Below are 16,938 nucleotides of genomic sequence, written 5' to 3' on the forward strand. Positions count from 1 at the left end.
CGCCCGCGCCCGCCCCCTCCCCTGCCTTTGTTCGGGGTTGGGCGCCATTTTAACGCGGCGGGCGAGTGCGGGCGCTGATTGGGTTTCGGGGTCCGGTAGCGGAGCCAATCAGCGCGGGACCCGAACCGGGGGAGCGAGGCACGGTGAGTGCGAGCAGCCAATATGGAGCAACCGAGCGGCGGAACCAGCGCCGGGATTGGCGGGACACAGTGACCAGTCAGGAGGCCGCGTGTAGGGCCGGGCTGGGGGGGAACCAGGGGACGGGGCCGAGGGGGAACGGGGGGAAACGGGCGGAGAGAAGGAACGGGCGGAGAGAGCAACGATCGTTGGGCCGAGGGATGGAGGAGGAGGCGGCCAGGCCGGGGCCGCTGCTTGGGGCCGGGCTCCGTGCGGGGCTGCGGGACCGCGGGAGGCAGCGCCCCGCCCTCGAGACGGGGGAGCAGCACCACACGGTGACACATAACACATGGAACGGGTGAAACGGGCCGACCCGCTGATACAGCACACACCGGGTACGGACAGCGGGGACACGGCCAACATGGAGCACAATAGTGCTCGGTGCAGGCAGCTGGAGCTGTGGGATGAGCTGTGGGGGAGCACACACTGAACCATAAGGCTGAGCTTTGGGATCCTGCTTTGATAGAGTAACACTAGTGCTTTATTTCAATGAAGGGAATGAAGGGATCCCTTGGAGGGCTGCGATCTGCACACGTGAAACATTCAGCTCCCAGCCACAACCTGCACAGCTGGATTCAGTGCTACCTTATGTTGTAGAGACAGGCCTGACACAAGAGAAAACACTTTCCAATAGAAGCATCCTTTAATTTGTGATTTGGTGCTGAGAGATGTTGCAGATAGAGCTTAGTGGTGTCCTGTGCTTGTTACTGAGCAGCTTCCCTGCAGAATGAGCTGCTTCCTGCTGGGCCCACAGGCAGCGATGGTAGAAATTAAATATGCTGTGCAGAATTCAAATGGAGGCTTTGATAGGCAGCAGCATCTGCAGGGGGAAGAGAATAAAGCATCTTCTGGTAGGCAGTGAGAAACCATTGCTAACTGAGCACGGATGGGGCTGATGCTGCATCAGAGTGCAGGGCCTTCCTTTGCTGCGACTCAGGCTATCACTGATGTCCAGGCTTAGTATCACTGCATCAAAGTTCTGACCCAGAGTCTCAATTCTTACATTATATTTTATATCTAAGCTTTGTTTTCTGTTCTGAAGTCAGGTGACGTTAACAAAGGAAGGGCTGCAATTAGACCATGGCCGTTAATCAGAGTGTGCTCAAGGCACTACCTCCATGTTAGCAGGTGCTTTGCTTTTCAGCTGCTGTAGGACACAACAACCTTCAGACATTGGGACAATAATCACGTGGGTTTTTTTCTCCTTTCTTGCCAGGTCCACACACTGCGCTGTGCCTTGGTCAGCCTTGGAACTGAAGCGGGATGGAGCAGTACACAGCCAACAGCAACAGCTCCACAGAGCAGATCGTTGTGCAGGCGGGGCAGATCCAGCAGCAGGTATGGGCAGTTACAATGGTTTAGCTGCTGTTGGTGGGTTACGGACCTTCACAGTTGCACAGAACCAGCAGGACGCTTTGTGATCCCCTCTGAGTTTACCTGAGTTCTGTCACTACAAGAAATCAAAATGAGCACAAGAATTGCAAAAAATGACTAAAAACCAGGACAGCCAAGTATGTAGCTTTGGAGGAGCTATCCATGCCAGACAGATCGAGTTTATGTGTTGGAACACACAAGCTGTTTGGCTGGATTGGGTTCGGTTTTAAGGCTTGTAGGTTTTCAGTTAAGTTTCATCCACTCACACTGATTCCAGCAGGTAACCAAAGATGTATTTGATGTTATTGGTATCTTCAAAGTAATAGAGGTGAACACATTCACTGACCCGTTTCATTTTAAGTACGTGCTCCCAAACACGGTGATTTGCTGCGTGTGAAATGTTTTTCTAAGTGATTTTTTCCACTTGAAGCCAGTTGTAAAGCCTTCAGGAGAGAGGCCGCCCTTCGTCTCTCAAAATGCTAACACGGTTATCATTGATTATTTTGGGACTCTTACTAAGGAGGCTAAAGATAGACGAGGCTTTTAGATTGAACTGCTCTTGCAACATCTCAAGATCATCCTTCAAGGTCAGTGGTGGGAAGACATAGATGGAGGGATGACACAGATGAACTCTTAGCAGCACAGCAGACTCTTCCTTGCAGGAAGGAACGTGTGGTACTTGTTGTAACCAACAGGTCGCAATTTTGGAAGCCTTTCACAAGAAGTCTGAGCAGTGCAAGGAAACATGGAGCACACAGACAGCAGCAGAGAATTTAGTTCCTGCAAAATGACCTCTCCTGTGTTTTGTAACCAACTTGTGTTTGGAATGTTGAAGCTCATCAGTGTGCTGTGCAGATTTGCCAGCATTCCGCCCTTAGATTCGTTAACTCACGTTCTGTGTGTTCCAAGAGCAGCGTATGTGAATTGTAAAATTCATCCTCGTCAGCAAAGTGTGGTTGTGTCTGGTGTGAGCTGTGCATTTCCCTGTTTCAAGCTCTTCCTGTTCCTGTTCCCAGCAGCAGGGTGGTGTCACTGCTGTCCAGCTGCAGACTGAGGCCCAGGTGGCATCCGCCTCAGGCCAGCAAGTCCAGACCCTCCAGGTAGTGGTGACCTCTCTAATTGTGTTTGTGAGCACTGCATGACTCTCCATCACCACATATCTAATGCTGTGTTTTTTACAGGGTTTCAAATAGGGATGGGAAAATTGTTGGCCAATACTGTGTGCTTGATGTGAGGCTTCCCATCAGGTTATAGCTTTTCATTGGATCACAGGTGCATTCATGAATTCCAGCTGTTGTAATTCAGAAAGCAAATAGTGGATGAAATGGGAGTCAAAAGGGAAGAAACTCACCGAGATCATGAAGTCAAGAGACACAGCTTAAAAGAGATACAGCTTAAAGATTTTCCGTACTTCCAAGATTACATTTCTGATACTCAGTGTGAGTAGTTCTGCAGGTTTTATTCCTACATGAAAGGAGATAGAGAGGTAGGGGGTGACCCACCAGCATGAAGAGAGAAACTTTTTTATCTGTAATTGGAAAAGCTACGTGGGAACAGTATCAGCTCCTGCAGGACTGAGAGAGCTCGTTTCTTGCCTGTATTACATTGCAGGGAAACTCAGACCTATGGCTCCTAACAGCAGATACAACAGAAGTTGGGAAGAAATGCACGGTCATTTCAAGCCCTGATTTCCTTCAGTGTGAAACACTCCGGGCTGTGCAAACACATTTGTCATCTCATTAGGAAATTTGTAAAGGAACTGATGAGCCCTGGACAGCCATAGTTTAGCAGTACATTGCTCACTGTTGGTTTGGCTTGAGGTTTGATTGGTCTTGCCAGGTGTCAAGTTGAACACAGCATTTTTTATGTTTGGAGTTCAAGTATGAAAAGCTGGCTGACTTGAATGGCTTAGATCACTGTGGCCTCCTACTTCTCCACACCTCTTTTTTTTTTTCCCTTTGCTTGCCTTAATGCATTAACAAGAATCCTGGAATGCACATTTTACTTTCTGCCTATTGGATGCAGTACTGCTGCCTGTGCTTCTCTGGCTGACATGAGCATGCTTTTATCTCTTGTAACTCAAAACACACGCTGCCCCTTTTGTCAGTGACTTACTGTTATAGCTACAAGGTTGAGGAATGAATGGATCAATGTGGCGAGGGGATCAGGTGACCTGTAAAGCTACTGTGTTCTATTTAAGGTGTTGATCCCTGGGATACGACTGTGGTTGAGTCTGTTACTCTTCCTTACCGAGCTGCATTTTGTGCTATTACATTAATAATTTCACTTAATAGCCGTGAAAAAGTTCTCTGAGAATATCACATGCTATGGATTGGTTAGGAAATGGAAATGTCGTGAGCATGTAATTGGAGAGGGCGAAGCTGCTGCAGAATCTCTCTGCCAGAATGGCTTTCTTGGAGCTTTTTCTCATTAGGAGCCTCAGTGAGAGATTAGCAGTGATGTAGTTAATGAAGTTTCTTTTATTACACTTTGCTCTTGGGCTGTGCACGAACATAGTTATTGTGTCTGGAAGACTTGTCCAGCTTTTATGCTTTATTGGTTAGAGTGCGGCAGGAAGAGATAATGTACAAAATCCAGCAGTGCAGGATGGAGAGAGTTGTAGAAACTAAAGGTATTTGATGCTGATGAGCCCAGCGCAGTGACTGTGGCAGGTTAGGACAGGTGAGCCGTGAGCTGTGTGTCATTTCCAGTTCCCTGCTTCGTCCCACCAGACTTTTTCATTGTTGTGTTTCTGTTCTCTCCTGTTCCCCAGGTCCAGGGGCAGCCGTTAATGGTGCAGGTGAGCGGAGGACAGCTGATCACATCGACTGGCCAGCCCATCATGGTGCAGGCTGTGCCTGGGGGCCAGGGACAGACTATCATGCAAGTCCCCGTTTCTGGAACTCAAGGACTGCAGCAGGTGAGATAACCCTGATTTCATTAGAGATAAATTGCAGATAATGAACTGCTACGTTCTTGCCTTGTCAATTAGAGTGTGTTTGCCTCAGCGCTGTTAGAATGGCCTGGGCAGCGATGGTTGTGGACCTGCCACAGTGAACTCCATTAAGAGTGGATCTGAAATACGCTTTGTATTGGGCTTTTGTATTTTAAGGGATGGTGGAAGCCTTCCAAGTCCGCTAGAATACACTTGAATTCTTTGAAAAAAGAAAACTTGAAAATAATTCTTGTGCTTGAGTTCATCTTCCAAGTGATGGCAGATGGTGGATTTAAACATTTCCGTTGTAAATGAAGTAAATTGTGGAAGGATTCGTGATGGTTTGATTGGAAGCAATTGCTTCTGATTATTTCAAAGCCAGTTTATAAATGTCAGCAGGTGCTCAAAGCGCATTCCTCAAATCTAAGAGAAGAACTGCTAACAGCAGCACGTTGGAAGTGTTGTAGTGATCAGAGAATGGGATTTGGGAGTGACATTCTGCACGGTGCAGGAAGGCACGTGGTGGTGGTGGTGTCCTGAGAGGCTTATTTAGTTACTGAATTCAAACTCTTTGGCTGAAAGACAATATTTTCTGTGTTAGGTTCTTGATGTGGTTGTTGAGGAAGGTCTGTAGCTGGGCTCTAAAGCAGGAGCTGCAGACTGTATCCCAGTTTATTTTATCACAAAAAAAATAAACGCTCTGCAGATACTTTAAATCTCACTCCTGGTTTCTTTGACCTGAGTAGTAATTCTAGTTTTGTGTGAATTTATTTCTTCTGACTGTTTCACTGTGTGAGCAGCTGAGAGCTGCTGGAACGTGATGGCACTGGCACGTTACGTGTTGAGTTTCCTCTATTCTGTATGTTCTGCTGTTCTATCAGTGACTGCAGTGTCACGGGGAAGAGCAACTTAAAACTCTTCATTTTAAAATAGAAAAAAAGAGAAGTATCAGTGCTTTTTTGTTGTTGTTTTCTTTGCAGCTATAAATCATCCTCAGATGATCTGGTAATGCTGAGGCCAAGGAGGGAGAAATAAGAGGCATAGTTAATGTTCCTTTCTGACTCTTTCTTCCACAGATTCAGTTGGTCCAGCCAGGTCAGATTCAGATTCAAGGTGGGCAGGCTGTACAGGTACAGGGGCAGCAGGGCCAGACCCAGCAGATCATTATACAGCAGCCACAGACTGCAGTTACTGCTGGCCAGACACAGGTAACTGCACCAGCATGAAAGGGTTTTCTTGAGAGGAACAGGAAGAGAAACTTGGCAAATGACTTTCATTGTGGTTAAGTAAAAAGGGAAAAAAAAATATTAATGTGGAGGAGAACTTGAGAATAAAATTAATATCTTTGTAGTGTTTCATACGTAACCCTGGGACAGAATGAATAGACTGCATGTTCTTATCCATCGTGTTTCTGTATATTGGTTCATGGCTGTTTTTGTCTCTTTGTTGCAATTTCCAAACATAAGTATTGCTAATGTCATACTTGCGCCATTTTGTGCAGTAGTCCAGTCACACCTGGGTTTTCTGCTGTTTCTTTTGGTTAGGACCAGAATTTAATGTTCTGATAATGGGACAGGAAACCCGGAACTTGTTTCTCTGAATGTTAAATACAACAGTATTAGGAAAAGTTTATTGTACGTGCTTCAGGTACTTTACCTTCAGCTCAGTTGGTTTGTACTCCATCCTATTTCTTTATGCTAGTAATAAAGCAAAAGAAATAACGTGCCTGAAGCGCCATAAGCACTGTGTATTAATTGAGGAACTGTGGGATTTGAGAAGGAAGCAATGTTTGAAGTTCCTGTGTTCTCTGTTTTGTTTAGACTCAGCAACAAATAGCAGTTCAAGGACAACAAGTAGCGCAAACGGCTGAAGGGCAGACCATAGTCTATCAGCCCGTTAATGCTGATGGAACCATTCTCCAACAAGGTATGAGCTCTGGTGCAAAAAGTCACGACCTCACAAAGTCCCCTTGGTAGGTTTTCATTGCCTTGTAGAGGCTGTCAGTGCACACAGTGAGTTGCAGTGGTGGTTGGCAGTGCTGTGACTGTTGTGATGTGCTGGCACAGCGAATGGAAGAAGAGAGGTTTGTATTGTTGGACAGGAGTTCAGCAGGTAGATCTTTCCACAGAAAACTGAACAATCCTTTGTTTTTTTGGCAAGAGCTGTTAGAATGGGGATGCTCATTCGCTTCTGCAATTCCAAATACCTGCTGTCTTACCTGAGGCTGGGATTACAGTGCAGATACAAAAAATACCAAGTACGGTTTGGTTGATACCTTGTAATGCATTTCTAGATCTTACAGAAGGGTGAATGAGTGGAAAACAGAAGCGGGACTAATGGTGTTCCCTTCTTTCTGTGTGCGTGTTTTCGTTTGTTTTGTTTTCTTTCCTTTTGTGTTTTATTTTCTTAAAGTTACAGTCCCTGTTACAGGCATGATCACCATTCCAGCAGCCAGTTTGGCTGGAGCACAGATTGTCCAAGCAGGAGCCAACACCAACACCACCAGCAGCGGACAAGGGACTGTCACAGTGACACTGCCAGTTGCTGGGAATGTTGTCAATTCAGGTGGAATGGTTATGGTATGTATTTAACTCTCCATTCAACTTGAAGGTACAGCTATATGTATACAGTGTTGTCTGAGATCCTTGCCAACTGGATGTTTCAAAATGAGCTGTTAGCTGATAAAGCAGACATTTGGAAAGATGGAATTCACTGTTGCATTTCTTGAGGATTCCTTAGTAGTTGTTTTTCTGATTTTTAGGATTTTTTCCACCCATTCTTCCATCTCTGCAGTTTGATGCCTTTCAACTTGAACTTTATTGTTCATCCCCGCTAGATGTCAGCAGCTCTATGAGTAATAACTGCTTAAGAAACGCTCTGAAATTATCATATAAATTAAATAATTCATAGCCTAAAAGAAGGGGAAGTGATGAGTGTGTCCTGCATGCAAATTAGACAAGAGGCAGTCATAGAATTGTGTATTGTGTTGAAATTTTACCGTTATCAGGAGGAGAAGGAAGTACAAATGGTGCGTCATTGGGTTATTTAAGTTTGTCCTGCAGTTTGAGACTGACTTTATTCCTCATTTCAGTTTAAACTGGTGCATTAACTGAAGAAAAAGCAAGCCCATTCCATCGTAAACACTTCTCAAAGTATATCCCTGCATCCCCTTTTCATTCTAAGCTGAAAGTTCTGAAACCATTCTTCTCTGTGCAGATGGTACCTGGAGCTGGATCAGTACCAGCCATCCAGCGGATACCTTTGCCTGGAGCAGAGATGCTTGAAGAAGAGCCCCTCTATGTAAACGCCAAGCAGTATCATCGAATCCTGAAGAGGAGGCAGGCACGAGCAAAGCTTGAAGCAGAGGGGAAGATTCCCAAAGAGAGAAGGGTGAGAATATAACACAGAGCTAATGCAGGGCTGCTGTATGGGGAAGGCACAGAAAAGCCAGAAAAATGAGGCCTGGAATCTTAGTATTTTTTCCATTTGTTTTTCTTGTTCATAAACTGTGTTTGAGTAATCGCTGAGTCCCTTGGTGGCAGTAAGTGCTTCCTTTCCATACGTTTATTAGCTCATCTAATGTCACTGTATTGCAAACAGGCCTTTACTGTAAGCATTTTATTTCAGGGGTGGGGGAGAATAACAGAATCTGCTTTGGGTTTTTCTGCTGTGTTCTCAATTACTGTGAGTACTGAACTGAGGAGGAATATGCTGCTCTCATTGCTCTTCTCCTCCATGTTGTGACAGAAATACTTGCATGAATCTCGGCATCGTCACGCCATGGCCAGGAAGCGAGGAGAAGGTGGACGTTTCTTCTCACCAAAGGAAAAAGACAGTCCCCATATGCAGGTATGGAGAATTTAGCCTGTTCTTTGGGCAGCTCACACTTTGAGTCCTTCAGGTTACATTTTAGAGGAGCATTTCTACTGTTCTCTGTTCTTCTGGGTTAGGCTGCTGTATGTGACTCTCTGATGTTATGGAAAATGTTGGGAATTACAACATGACATTTATTTTCTATCTGTAGGATCCATCTCAGGCCAATGAAGAAGCGATGACACAGATGATCAGAGTCTCCTAATCACTGCTGACATAAAAATGTAACTGAATTCCTGTCCCTTCTGCAAGTCTGTCCTACCTTACCAGTGTATCAAGCAAGTCTTTCAATGGGACAATCACCACATCGCAGCCTATCCTTTTCTACAGAACAAACACCACTTTTTCAGTGTGTGGTAAAGATTTTAACTGCAGTTGACTCGACTCATAGAAACTTAATGACTTCCTTGGTATACTCTTCTAATTCAGCGCAGGGATTTCAGTCTGACAGCTCATGCCTTTATTTTTTTTTCCTTTATAACATCTCTTGCATTAAGATTGGCCATGGTGAGTGTACTGCTGACTGACCAGCAATAACTGGTGTGCTGAAGAAGGGCCAGCAAAGACTTCATGGAGTTATGACCCTTCTGCACAGCGACATAACCCAGTTCATAGCAACCAGCACTGATGTGGCTATACCACGGTACTGTGTTTTCCCAGGAGAGGATTGTTACTTACATCCACTACTTACATCTTTGGATTTACCGTCTACTGAACTGTTCTCTACTGTTGCATCTGCACTTGCAAAACTGACAGAAACTGAAGGGGTTTCTCTTAAGCTCCACTCTGTAAAATATGTATTAAACAGCAAGCTTTTCTCTGGGAAGAGTTCAGCCATCCAGTCAAAGTGATCAGAGCAGTTCAAGATTATTATAGGACTTGATTTGTTGTGTGTCTGTTCCGGGAAGTAAGAGTGGAGAGGGTTATTGATATAAGGGTTTAGTTAGTAAATAGGATTTATTGGTGTTTTTTGGTATGTTTATTGCCAGCAGGTCATGCATTGGAAGAAGAGTGGATGCCAATATTAAAGTATTGGAACTTCCAATTGAGTCTCTTCCAGAGGATTATTTTTAAGGTCTTTATTTCTAACCTGACCGGTCTGATGCATGGTTCTCCAACAGAAATACAGTCTGCAGTATCAGAGTGAAAACACTTGGCCACCTTTTTGGTAGTATTTCTTGATGTGTGTTGTAAATCAGTTCTACAGTTCTCATTCTGCATAGAGAGAGGAGCTGCTGAATGATGGTGGAAGCACAGGGCCGCTCAACCTGGTGCATACTGATGTTTTGGAAGGATTATATACCTGAACAACGCGACGCATTTGCAAAAGTTGTGTTAATAATCCAGCGTTCTGCTCACCAGTTTTACACGAGGTTTTTTTCCAGCTATTCTAAAGGCATTAATGGCATTTTGGTGCCTTTGGTTGCTTCTGCCTTAAATTCGTGGCCAGTCAGAGCGCGCTGCTTCTTTCTTTTTCAGTCAGTAACTGTAAAGTCCTCACCTGGAATTTTGTGAGGTCACCCATTTCAGGAAACCCATCGCTCTCATTTAGTGAAGGAACAACAAAGTCTTTTCCTTAGTTGAATTTGCCGCACTATTTGTAAATACTTTTTTAGCCTGTGTACATTTTGTCAATAGGATTTTCACGTGCTGGAGGAACATTTCTGTGCTGAACTGAGACGGCCTCCATAACGTTTCTGCTCTTCAGCTGACAGCTAATCTGTGTCCCAGAGCACCCCTCAGGCAGTTGGAAGTTATGGAAGCAGAGATTGTTGCTCTGACATGAGTTTTTGTTTATTTCTCTTAAATTAGTAATTCTTGTTTTCCTTAAAGAAGTCGTAAACTTCTCCAACACAACTAGAACTCTTTTTTTTTCTCCCCCAACGAGCCCTTCATATATAGGTTCTCTGATCTGTTGTTGTAGAACGTGTACTAAGGCCTATGGATTCGTGTTACTTAGGAAGCTTTACTGTTAATACTTCAGATAAGGACGTGGAGGCCGGAGTGCAGCTGTTGGGTTCCTTACCTGCAGTGGGTCAGTTGTGAGGACGGTCCTTGAGTGATGCTGGAGCACTTCGAGGCTTTGCATGTTACAAACAGGAGAGATGGAAAGAATCTTTGTGACTGGATGTGTGTGTGTGTAAGGGGATGGGGGGTGGGGAGGTACTTGCATCATGTAAGGCAAAGTTTGTATATAGTTTAAAAAGTTTATAATTTTTTTTATATAATGCATTTTTTCAAGTGTATTTTGGTCTTTAATAGATGCAATTGTAAGTACTGTGTACACTATCCAGCTAATAAAAGTTTATAAACCAAGCAGCGACGTTGGCTCTGCTTTTAATGCTCCTCCAACTCCTGGAGCTGAAAGTGGCCTCTGAGCTGCAGGAGGAAGGAAGGCTGCGCTCACTGGGTCAGTGTTATTCTGTGTGTCCTTTGAGTGTGCAAAGAAATGGTAGGTTTTGGTTTAAGGCAATAATGATTTGTCTGAAGTCTGCTGTGTCTTTAACCTTCCTGGATACCTGTTGGCACAATGCACCTCCTGCCTGAGGGCATCTCCTGTGTGCATGGAGTCATTCATTATCCCTGAGGAGGCTTCCAGAAGAGCCAAATGATGGTGTAGAAACAGCCCTGGGGCACAGGGAGCTCCATGGTGCAGGGCTGGAACCTGCTCATGGTCCTGTGAGCATAACAGGACACTGCCTTCATGTTACTGTGCTTCCCAAAGCATTTACTCCTTTGTATTGCTGGCTATCTTCCAGAAGGGTGGTTTATTCTTGTCCCCAAACTCCCTCGTATGGTGCCATTATCTCTATTTGCTCAAATATGACAGAATGGAGACTGTTAGAGCTTATTTTTTTTTTTGCATTTTGGTACAAAAGGAAGTTTTCCTCTTAAGAGGATTGGGCAGGCTTTGAGAGGTTTAAGAAATGCTCAGCTTCCATGTCTGCCTGCTAATCCCTCTCAGTCGTGCTGCTCCTTCCACACACGCTGCTCAGGATCTCTCAGCAGTGCTGTAACTCCAGCAATGATAACAGAAATACTTTTATCAGGGCTGGGGTCCTGCACTGTTAGTTCTTCTGTACGGTGCTGAGTAGTTGTATGCTGCTGCATTGCTGAAGCAGTTCTTGTATGCGTTCATTGTTTGCAAAGCTCTTTGGGTTAATAGCTGCCATGTATATATTTGTATATAAAGCAAAATACTGTGCTAAGCCTGTTCCTTTGTTCCTCATGCAGGGTGTTCATGAAACAACTGGAATCACTGCTGCAGTTCTTGGGGCTTGGTTCTGCCCTCCAATGTGTGTCCCTGTAGATGCTGGTCTGCTCCTTTGGGGTGTTGCTGGCAGTTCTGTGGTCGTGATAACAAGTGTGATTGTGGGCAAACAGAGCAGAATGAATCCTCAAGGACATCGCAGCTGAGGATTCACGAATGCAGAAGAGCATGAAGGGCAGCGGCCCAGGGGAATAAGCAGCATCATGGGCCTGGAGGGAATGCCCACAGCACATAATGGGTTATCTGATTACAAAGCCACTCGGATATCGATTTTCACGGCTTCTTGCTTTATTCTTAATTTGAAATTCTTTTCAGTTCCCTAACAGGAGCAGGACCAGACTAATTTAAAGCAACCCCTCGCTTTGGAGAGAAGTTCCTGTATCTGCTAATCTTGGGCCAGTCACGGTTGCCAGGATCCTGTCCCTTATTGCTTGGATTTCTGTTCTGGTAATCAATATTCTGAGTTGCTGGGGACAGAAGTAAGGCAGGAAGTTGAGGACAATTGAGCAGATATTCTGAAGTGAACAGAACAGGTGGAATTTTGTGCTGCTCATGTGGACACGGTGGGTAAGTGGGGAGTTTTCCCTGTTCCTCATGCAGTAACACTTTGCTATTCTTTGTATTAATTCAGACCGGTTAAATAAGAAGAAGACCCAACTCAGAGGGTTGAGAATCTTAGCTTTATTTTAGGAGTTATCCATAATTCCTGGGGGTGTTTGTGCTTATCACCGTGATAACAGGGTTCAGTAGTTTGATTGGAATTAGTGTAACTTACAGCAGAGCCAAGGCAGAGTTACACTGCAGCGTGGGTGAGACATTGATAAACAAGCAGAGAAGGCAAGGAAACCCAAAGTTTCATACAGTCTGAATGAAGATGTTCTACATGGCCAAATACTATGCAGAGAAGCCCTGGTTTAGTGAAACACATTGGGAGCATTGCATAGAACAACTGCCGTGCTATAATTCAGTATGTTCCTCACCACTTTGCTGTTCTGGTCCTAATCAATGGGCAGTAATTAACATTTCACATGCACATACATAAATGAGTTGGGAGTCCAAAGGGAAGCGCTGTGCTCCCATATCTCACAGCCCAGTGCTGGACCTGCTGCTATCACAGCCAGCCTGTTTCCTGGAGCTGGGTTTAGAGCTGCTCCCTGCTTAAAAATAGAGCCCTGTGCAGAAAGCGAATGTGCTGCGGCCTTTCAGTATTTGTTCAGCTGAATTGTGCTGCCGTGCTATTAGAAAAGTGTGGTTGTTTTTCAGGGGAGGTTTGTGCATCCATGTGTCTCATCCTCCCAGCAATCCCGTGTGTGCACAGCTCCAGCAATTGGTTACAAGCGGGTTGTTTCTAAGCTCAGTTCAGCCACGTTCCGTCCATAAGCTGAAGGCTTTGTGCTGCTTGCTTTCAGTGCACCTGCTTTTTGCTCTTCAGTTTCTGTTCATGGAGTTGCATCATTGAAGATAAGGGTGGCATATTCCACAGGCCCCGTGGGCTGTGAGCTCCCTGGTGCTTCCTGAAGGAAGAAGACTTTGGGTGAAGGTTGTGTGTTGACGTACATGACATCTTCAGGTTTGGGTTGAGATTGGTGTCTTATTGCAGCATATATCATGCTCTCATTCTGGTCCCCGTCTGGCATTCTACTTGCTTTTTCTCTTCCTTCCTTTAAAAACAGAAGTTAAAAAAGAAATGCAGCACGTTTTTGGTTCTTTGTGATCCCCTCGAGTGGTGAGCAGCAGAGCCAGCATTGCTGCATAGCAGAGATCAAACGGAGCACCAGGAATAAGGGATTTCAGATGATCCCTTACCTGCAGCTCTCCCTTGCTGAATGCAGCATGTCTGTCCAAGTCCATCTCCTTTCCTGCCACAAAAAACAGAGTCTCTTGAGCGTTAAACTCACACCCCCATTTTTTCATTTAAGAAATGAATGTTTCCACTCTCTCTCCCCTGAAGTTCAGTGCAGATGTTGTGTATCACTTTAAACTCAGCCGTATTTCCTTCCCATACAATGATACCTGTGAATAAACCATCCTTACCTTCATGGTGCTGGGAGACCAGGCTGCAGGGAAAAGACAAGAGCATTAGAGAGCTTTACCTGCCCTCTTCTTCCTGATGTAGCTGCTGATGAGTGTCACAGTAGCAACCAGGGCAGCTGTAGCCAGTAAGGAAATCAGTGCCATGACAGCATAGGAAGTCCTGCAAAGGAAAGCAAGTGTCTCCATTACCATTTACAGCACCAGAGGAGACGAGGTTCGTTTGGGAGCAGGTTTTGTGCATCTGGAATTAAAGTCAGCACACAACTGTTAACCCTGTTGTCTCTCAACAGGTGTGATTCTGTGAGGTCGGTGCTGATGTAAAGCCACAGAGGATCCATCCCAGCTCGATTTTCTTTGGTTCTTTACAAGCCCGGGGCGTTTTCAGGAGCCTGAAATCTCTTCCTGCACTCAATTACGGTGCTGCTTAGAGTTCAAAGGCAGCCCTTATCGGGATGCAGGACCCTGCTCATGGTCTGTCTTTGATCGGGATTGTTATGGGTTGCTCTTAGGGTTACGTGCTTGTACAAGAGCAGAATCGTTGTAACACTGCATGGGTTGTATACTTGTCCCTTCTTAAGCAGGTAGGAAAGAATAACACAGCAATACTGAGCATCTTCAGTGGAGTCCTCACCTGGAGCTCCTGAAACCAGCAGGAAACTTGTATGGTTTTAATAAGGCTTGAGCAGGTTGACCCAGACTCTGTAGGGAGAACCCTATATGTGTGTGTGTGTGTGTGTGTGTGCATATTTCAGCTCTATCACAGCACCGCTCAGATCCTGCAGTGCATCCAGAACGCAATGATTGGAGTCTGGGTGTCTTTGTTTTGTTACCTCTGGTCCTTTCTGCTGTCGTCTGTGGGGCTGGCATCTATATTCCATTTTTCCCCTTGGAAAAGGAAAAAAAAAGCAGAAGTGAATGGCCGTGGTCGGGGTCAGGTGTTTTTCATTGTCACTAAATAGGTGAGCCACAGAAATTGGTGTCATTTCAGGGAGCAGCGTGAGGGCTGAGCTGCGTTTGGATGCTGCCAGGAAGAAAGTTTCTTAGAAGACAAATCTTGACATCTTTTCCTTCACAAAAGGGCTCTCGTTATTTACCTCCCCTCCCGCGTTCTTCAGTCAGGTCAGGAAAATCTGATAGTTTCCACTCAGCTCGTTCAGTTTTGCTGCTTTCTGCGCCGTCTAAAAGCAGAAGGGAGGTATTACATTTGGTTTACTAACAGACAGTGACAAAGAGGTGAAATTCATGGCAACGCTCAGATCTCTCACAGTCTATTCCATCTGCTGATGCTGATGTGAAATGTTGTCAGTGAAGCCGAGTCAGACCGCCCCCCCCCCCAAGAACTGGCAGCAATTTGTACCATTAGTATGTATCAGAAAATCTGTTTGAAAAAGGAAATTCAGGAGTTATCTGCATCTCAGGAAATTTCAAGGCTCAGGAGAGAAGCTCTTTAACACCGACCCGCAGCCTTTCTTGGCAGGTATTAAGAAATTGCTGACTTTGAGAAGATCATCATCAATTCTTTGATTAACTCACCCAAAACTTTCAGCACGACCCTCCTCAGCAGTTTGTTTCTCCCCTGCAAATGGCTCTCGAGATGATACTCTCCCGAGTCATTAAGTTGGAGCTTTTTCAGCGACACTGTAATCATTTTCCATGGGAAGTCGTTCATCATTTCAGTCCTCCCTGCTTTAACAGCACTGTGATCAGCGTTACCTCTGACAACAGGTTGACATCTAATTTGGGACACCATTCTGCACCAAATAAAATGCTGGAGTTCTCCGACGTTGACTGTCACGGAATAGGAGCAGTGGAGGAACAGAGATTTCCCTTTTTTGGCCAACACTGTTACAGGTTCTAAAGAAAATAGAGTGGTGAATGGTGAGGATGGAAGACAAGAAAGATCAGCCCCTGTGGTAGCGTGTGTATCACCCTGCAATGGAGCAGAGGCCAACATCAGCACAATCCCAGGGGGATTATGATGTCTAGAAATGCCACGTTTAGCTATAAAACAAAACCATGTAAATGCTGCATCGTTATTGATTTATTTGGGTTCCTCCCACCCGGTTGCAGTTGACCACATCGCTCACCCTTCGGTGAAACCACCATCTGTATTCTTTGCAGCAAAACCTGCTTCATTCCAACCCAAACTCCGCACTGATATGTGCCAGAGTCCTCTTTTTGAAGGGCTCTCATCAATACAGAAAACCAGCCGCCTCCGGAGTCTCTGAGCTCAGCTGGATGGTGCAGAGCTCGGGTAGGAGCAGCCCTTCCTTCTGAAGGGAAGCTCAGGGTTAAGTCTGGACAGTATCTTTCTGCTTGTTCCTTGCACCAGTATTTCTTCTCACGTAAATACTTGTGCACGTCATATGAGCAGTTGGCTCTGAATGTCTCTCCTTGTACTTGCAGAAACACTCGTGTGTCCTCTCCTGTCACGTGTGATCCTTGAAAGGAAGAAAACCCTGTGTGAGGAGTTCTCTGTCTCTGCAGGTTTGCATAGAAAAACATCCATGCCCAGAGTTGGTGCCACCACCCTCTGTCCATTGTTATTCATATTGTTCCTCTCTGTGCACTCAGCATTGCTGGCTGTACAAAAGCAAACAGCAGCTCACCTGCCTCATGTTGCTCACGGTACCTCATCCATCATTGTTTCAGGAGGAAATAACACACACAGCTTTCCCTCCCCATACGCTGGGTGATTTCAGACTGAGAAACTGAAGCTTATGTAAATAAAACAAACAAATTTCAGGCTGAACATCTCCTCTTGTTGACATCTGGCAGCCCTGTCCTGTGCCTGGCCACAGATGGTCTGAATAAAGAGTGTTCAAGCAAATAGCAGCGTGCGGTGCGTGCAGCAGCACTGAGAGCTCTGCAGAGGGATACGAAGCCTTACCTGGTAGCACCAGCAGGAGCAGCAGGGCTGGAAAATGGCCCATCCTGCAGCAGAAAGTGGGATATGGCAAAGGGAGGAGAATGTATCGCAGGGCTTCGTTACCACTGAGGGATTCTCTGGTGCAGAGGAAGCTAAACTTGCTTTGTCATTTACAGTTGTCTGCTGCCTGGAGTGATGATGGCAGTTTGGAGCTGCTCAGAACATCTTTTAACCACAAGCTGCCTTCTTGGGTGGGAAGACTGCTCTGTGTTCACTGGCTGCTTTTTGGCTTTAAATACATAACTGTGTGGATGGCTGTGTTTAGCAGTTCGGCTGTGGGGCTGCAAAATAAGCGTTTTCAGACTCTATCCCTGTTCAGAAGTGCCCAACATGATGGAGGCAGTG

The 16,938-nt window shown here is 45.5% G+C and overlaps 2 protein-coding genes across 48 annotated transcripts; one reads left to right on the forward strand and one right to left on the reverse strand.

Moving 5' to 3' along the window:
* The first annotated feature begins 23 nt into the window (after positions 1–23).
* On the forward strand, positions 24–10,675 carry NFYA (nuclear transcription factor Y subunit alpha). 45 transcript variants are annotated; one of them, XM_015885253.3, is made up of 10 exons: positions 24–231; positions 1,394–1,515; positions 2,568–2,654; positions 4,325–4,471; positions 5,563–5,694; positions 6,307–6,412; positions 6,899–7,065; positions 7,703–7,876; positions 8,234–8,335; positions 8,511–10,675. In XM_015885253.3, exons 2-10 carry the CDS (start codon positions 1,441–1,443, stop codon positions 8,562–8,564), a joined length of 1,044 nt encoding a protein of 347 aa, XP_015740739.1. In that variant the 5' UTR covers positions 24–231; positions 1,394–1,440; the 3' UTR covers positions 8,565–10,675. The 45 variants fall into 45 exon arrangements, with proteins under 45 accessions (XP_015740739.1, XP_085383008.1, XP_085383004.1 ...); XM_085526882.1 differs by having other exon boundaries at positions 6,917–7,065; XM_085526878.1 differs by having other exon boundaries at positions 2,568–2,651.
* Positions 10,676–12,288: 1,613 nt separating this feature from the next.
* On the reverse strand, positions 12,289–16,708 carry LOC107324920 (uncharacterized). Of its 3 annotated transcripts, XM_015885373.3 has the most exons (8): positions 16,555–16,708; positions 15,752–16,105; positions 15,198–15,518; positions 14,759–14,842; positions 14,495–14,549; positions 13,724–13,824; positions 13,437–13,489; positions 12,289–13,291 (listed from the first exon to the last, which is right to left on the reverse strand). In XM_015885373.3, the coding sequence occupies exons 1-8, from the start codon at positions 16,595–16,597 to the stop codon at positions 13,070–13,072; spliced, it is 1,233 nt and encodes a 410-aa protein (XP_015740859.2). In that variant the 5' UTR covers positions 16,598–16,708; the 3' UTR covers positions 12,289–13,069. The 3 variants fall into 3 exon arrangements, with proteins under 3 accessions (XP_015740859.2, XP_085383001.1, XP_015740858.2); XM_085526875.1 differs by lacking the exon at positions 16,555–16,708 and having other exon boundaries at positions 12,289–13,144; positions 15,752–16,338; XM_015885372.3 differs by lacking the exon at positions 16,555–16,708 and having other exon boundaries at positions 15,752–16,338.
* Positions 16,709–16,938: the final 230 nt, after the last annotated feature.

This window comes from Coturnix japonica, chromosome 38, assembly GCF_054131305.1.
Source record: "Coturnix japonica strain WE chromosome 38, WE-NBRP24, whole genome shotgun sequence".
NCBI classification, from domain to species: domain Eukaryota; kingdom Metazoa; phylum Chordata; class Aves; order Galliformes; family Phasianidae; genus Coturnix; species Coturnix japonica.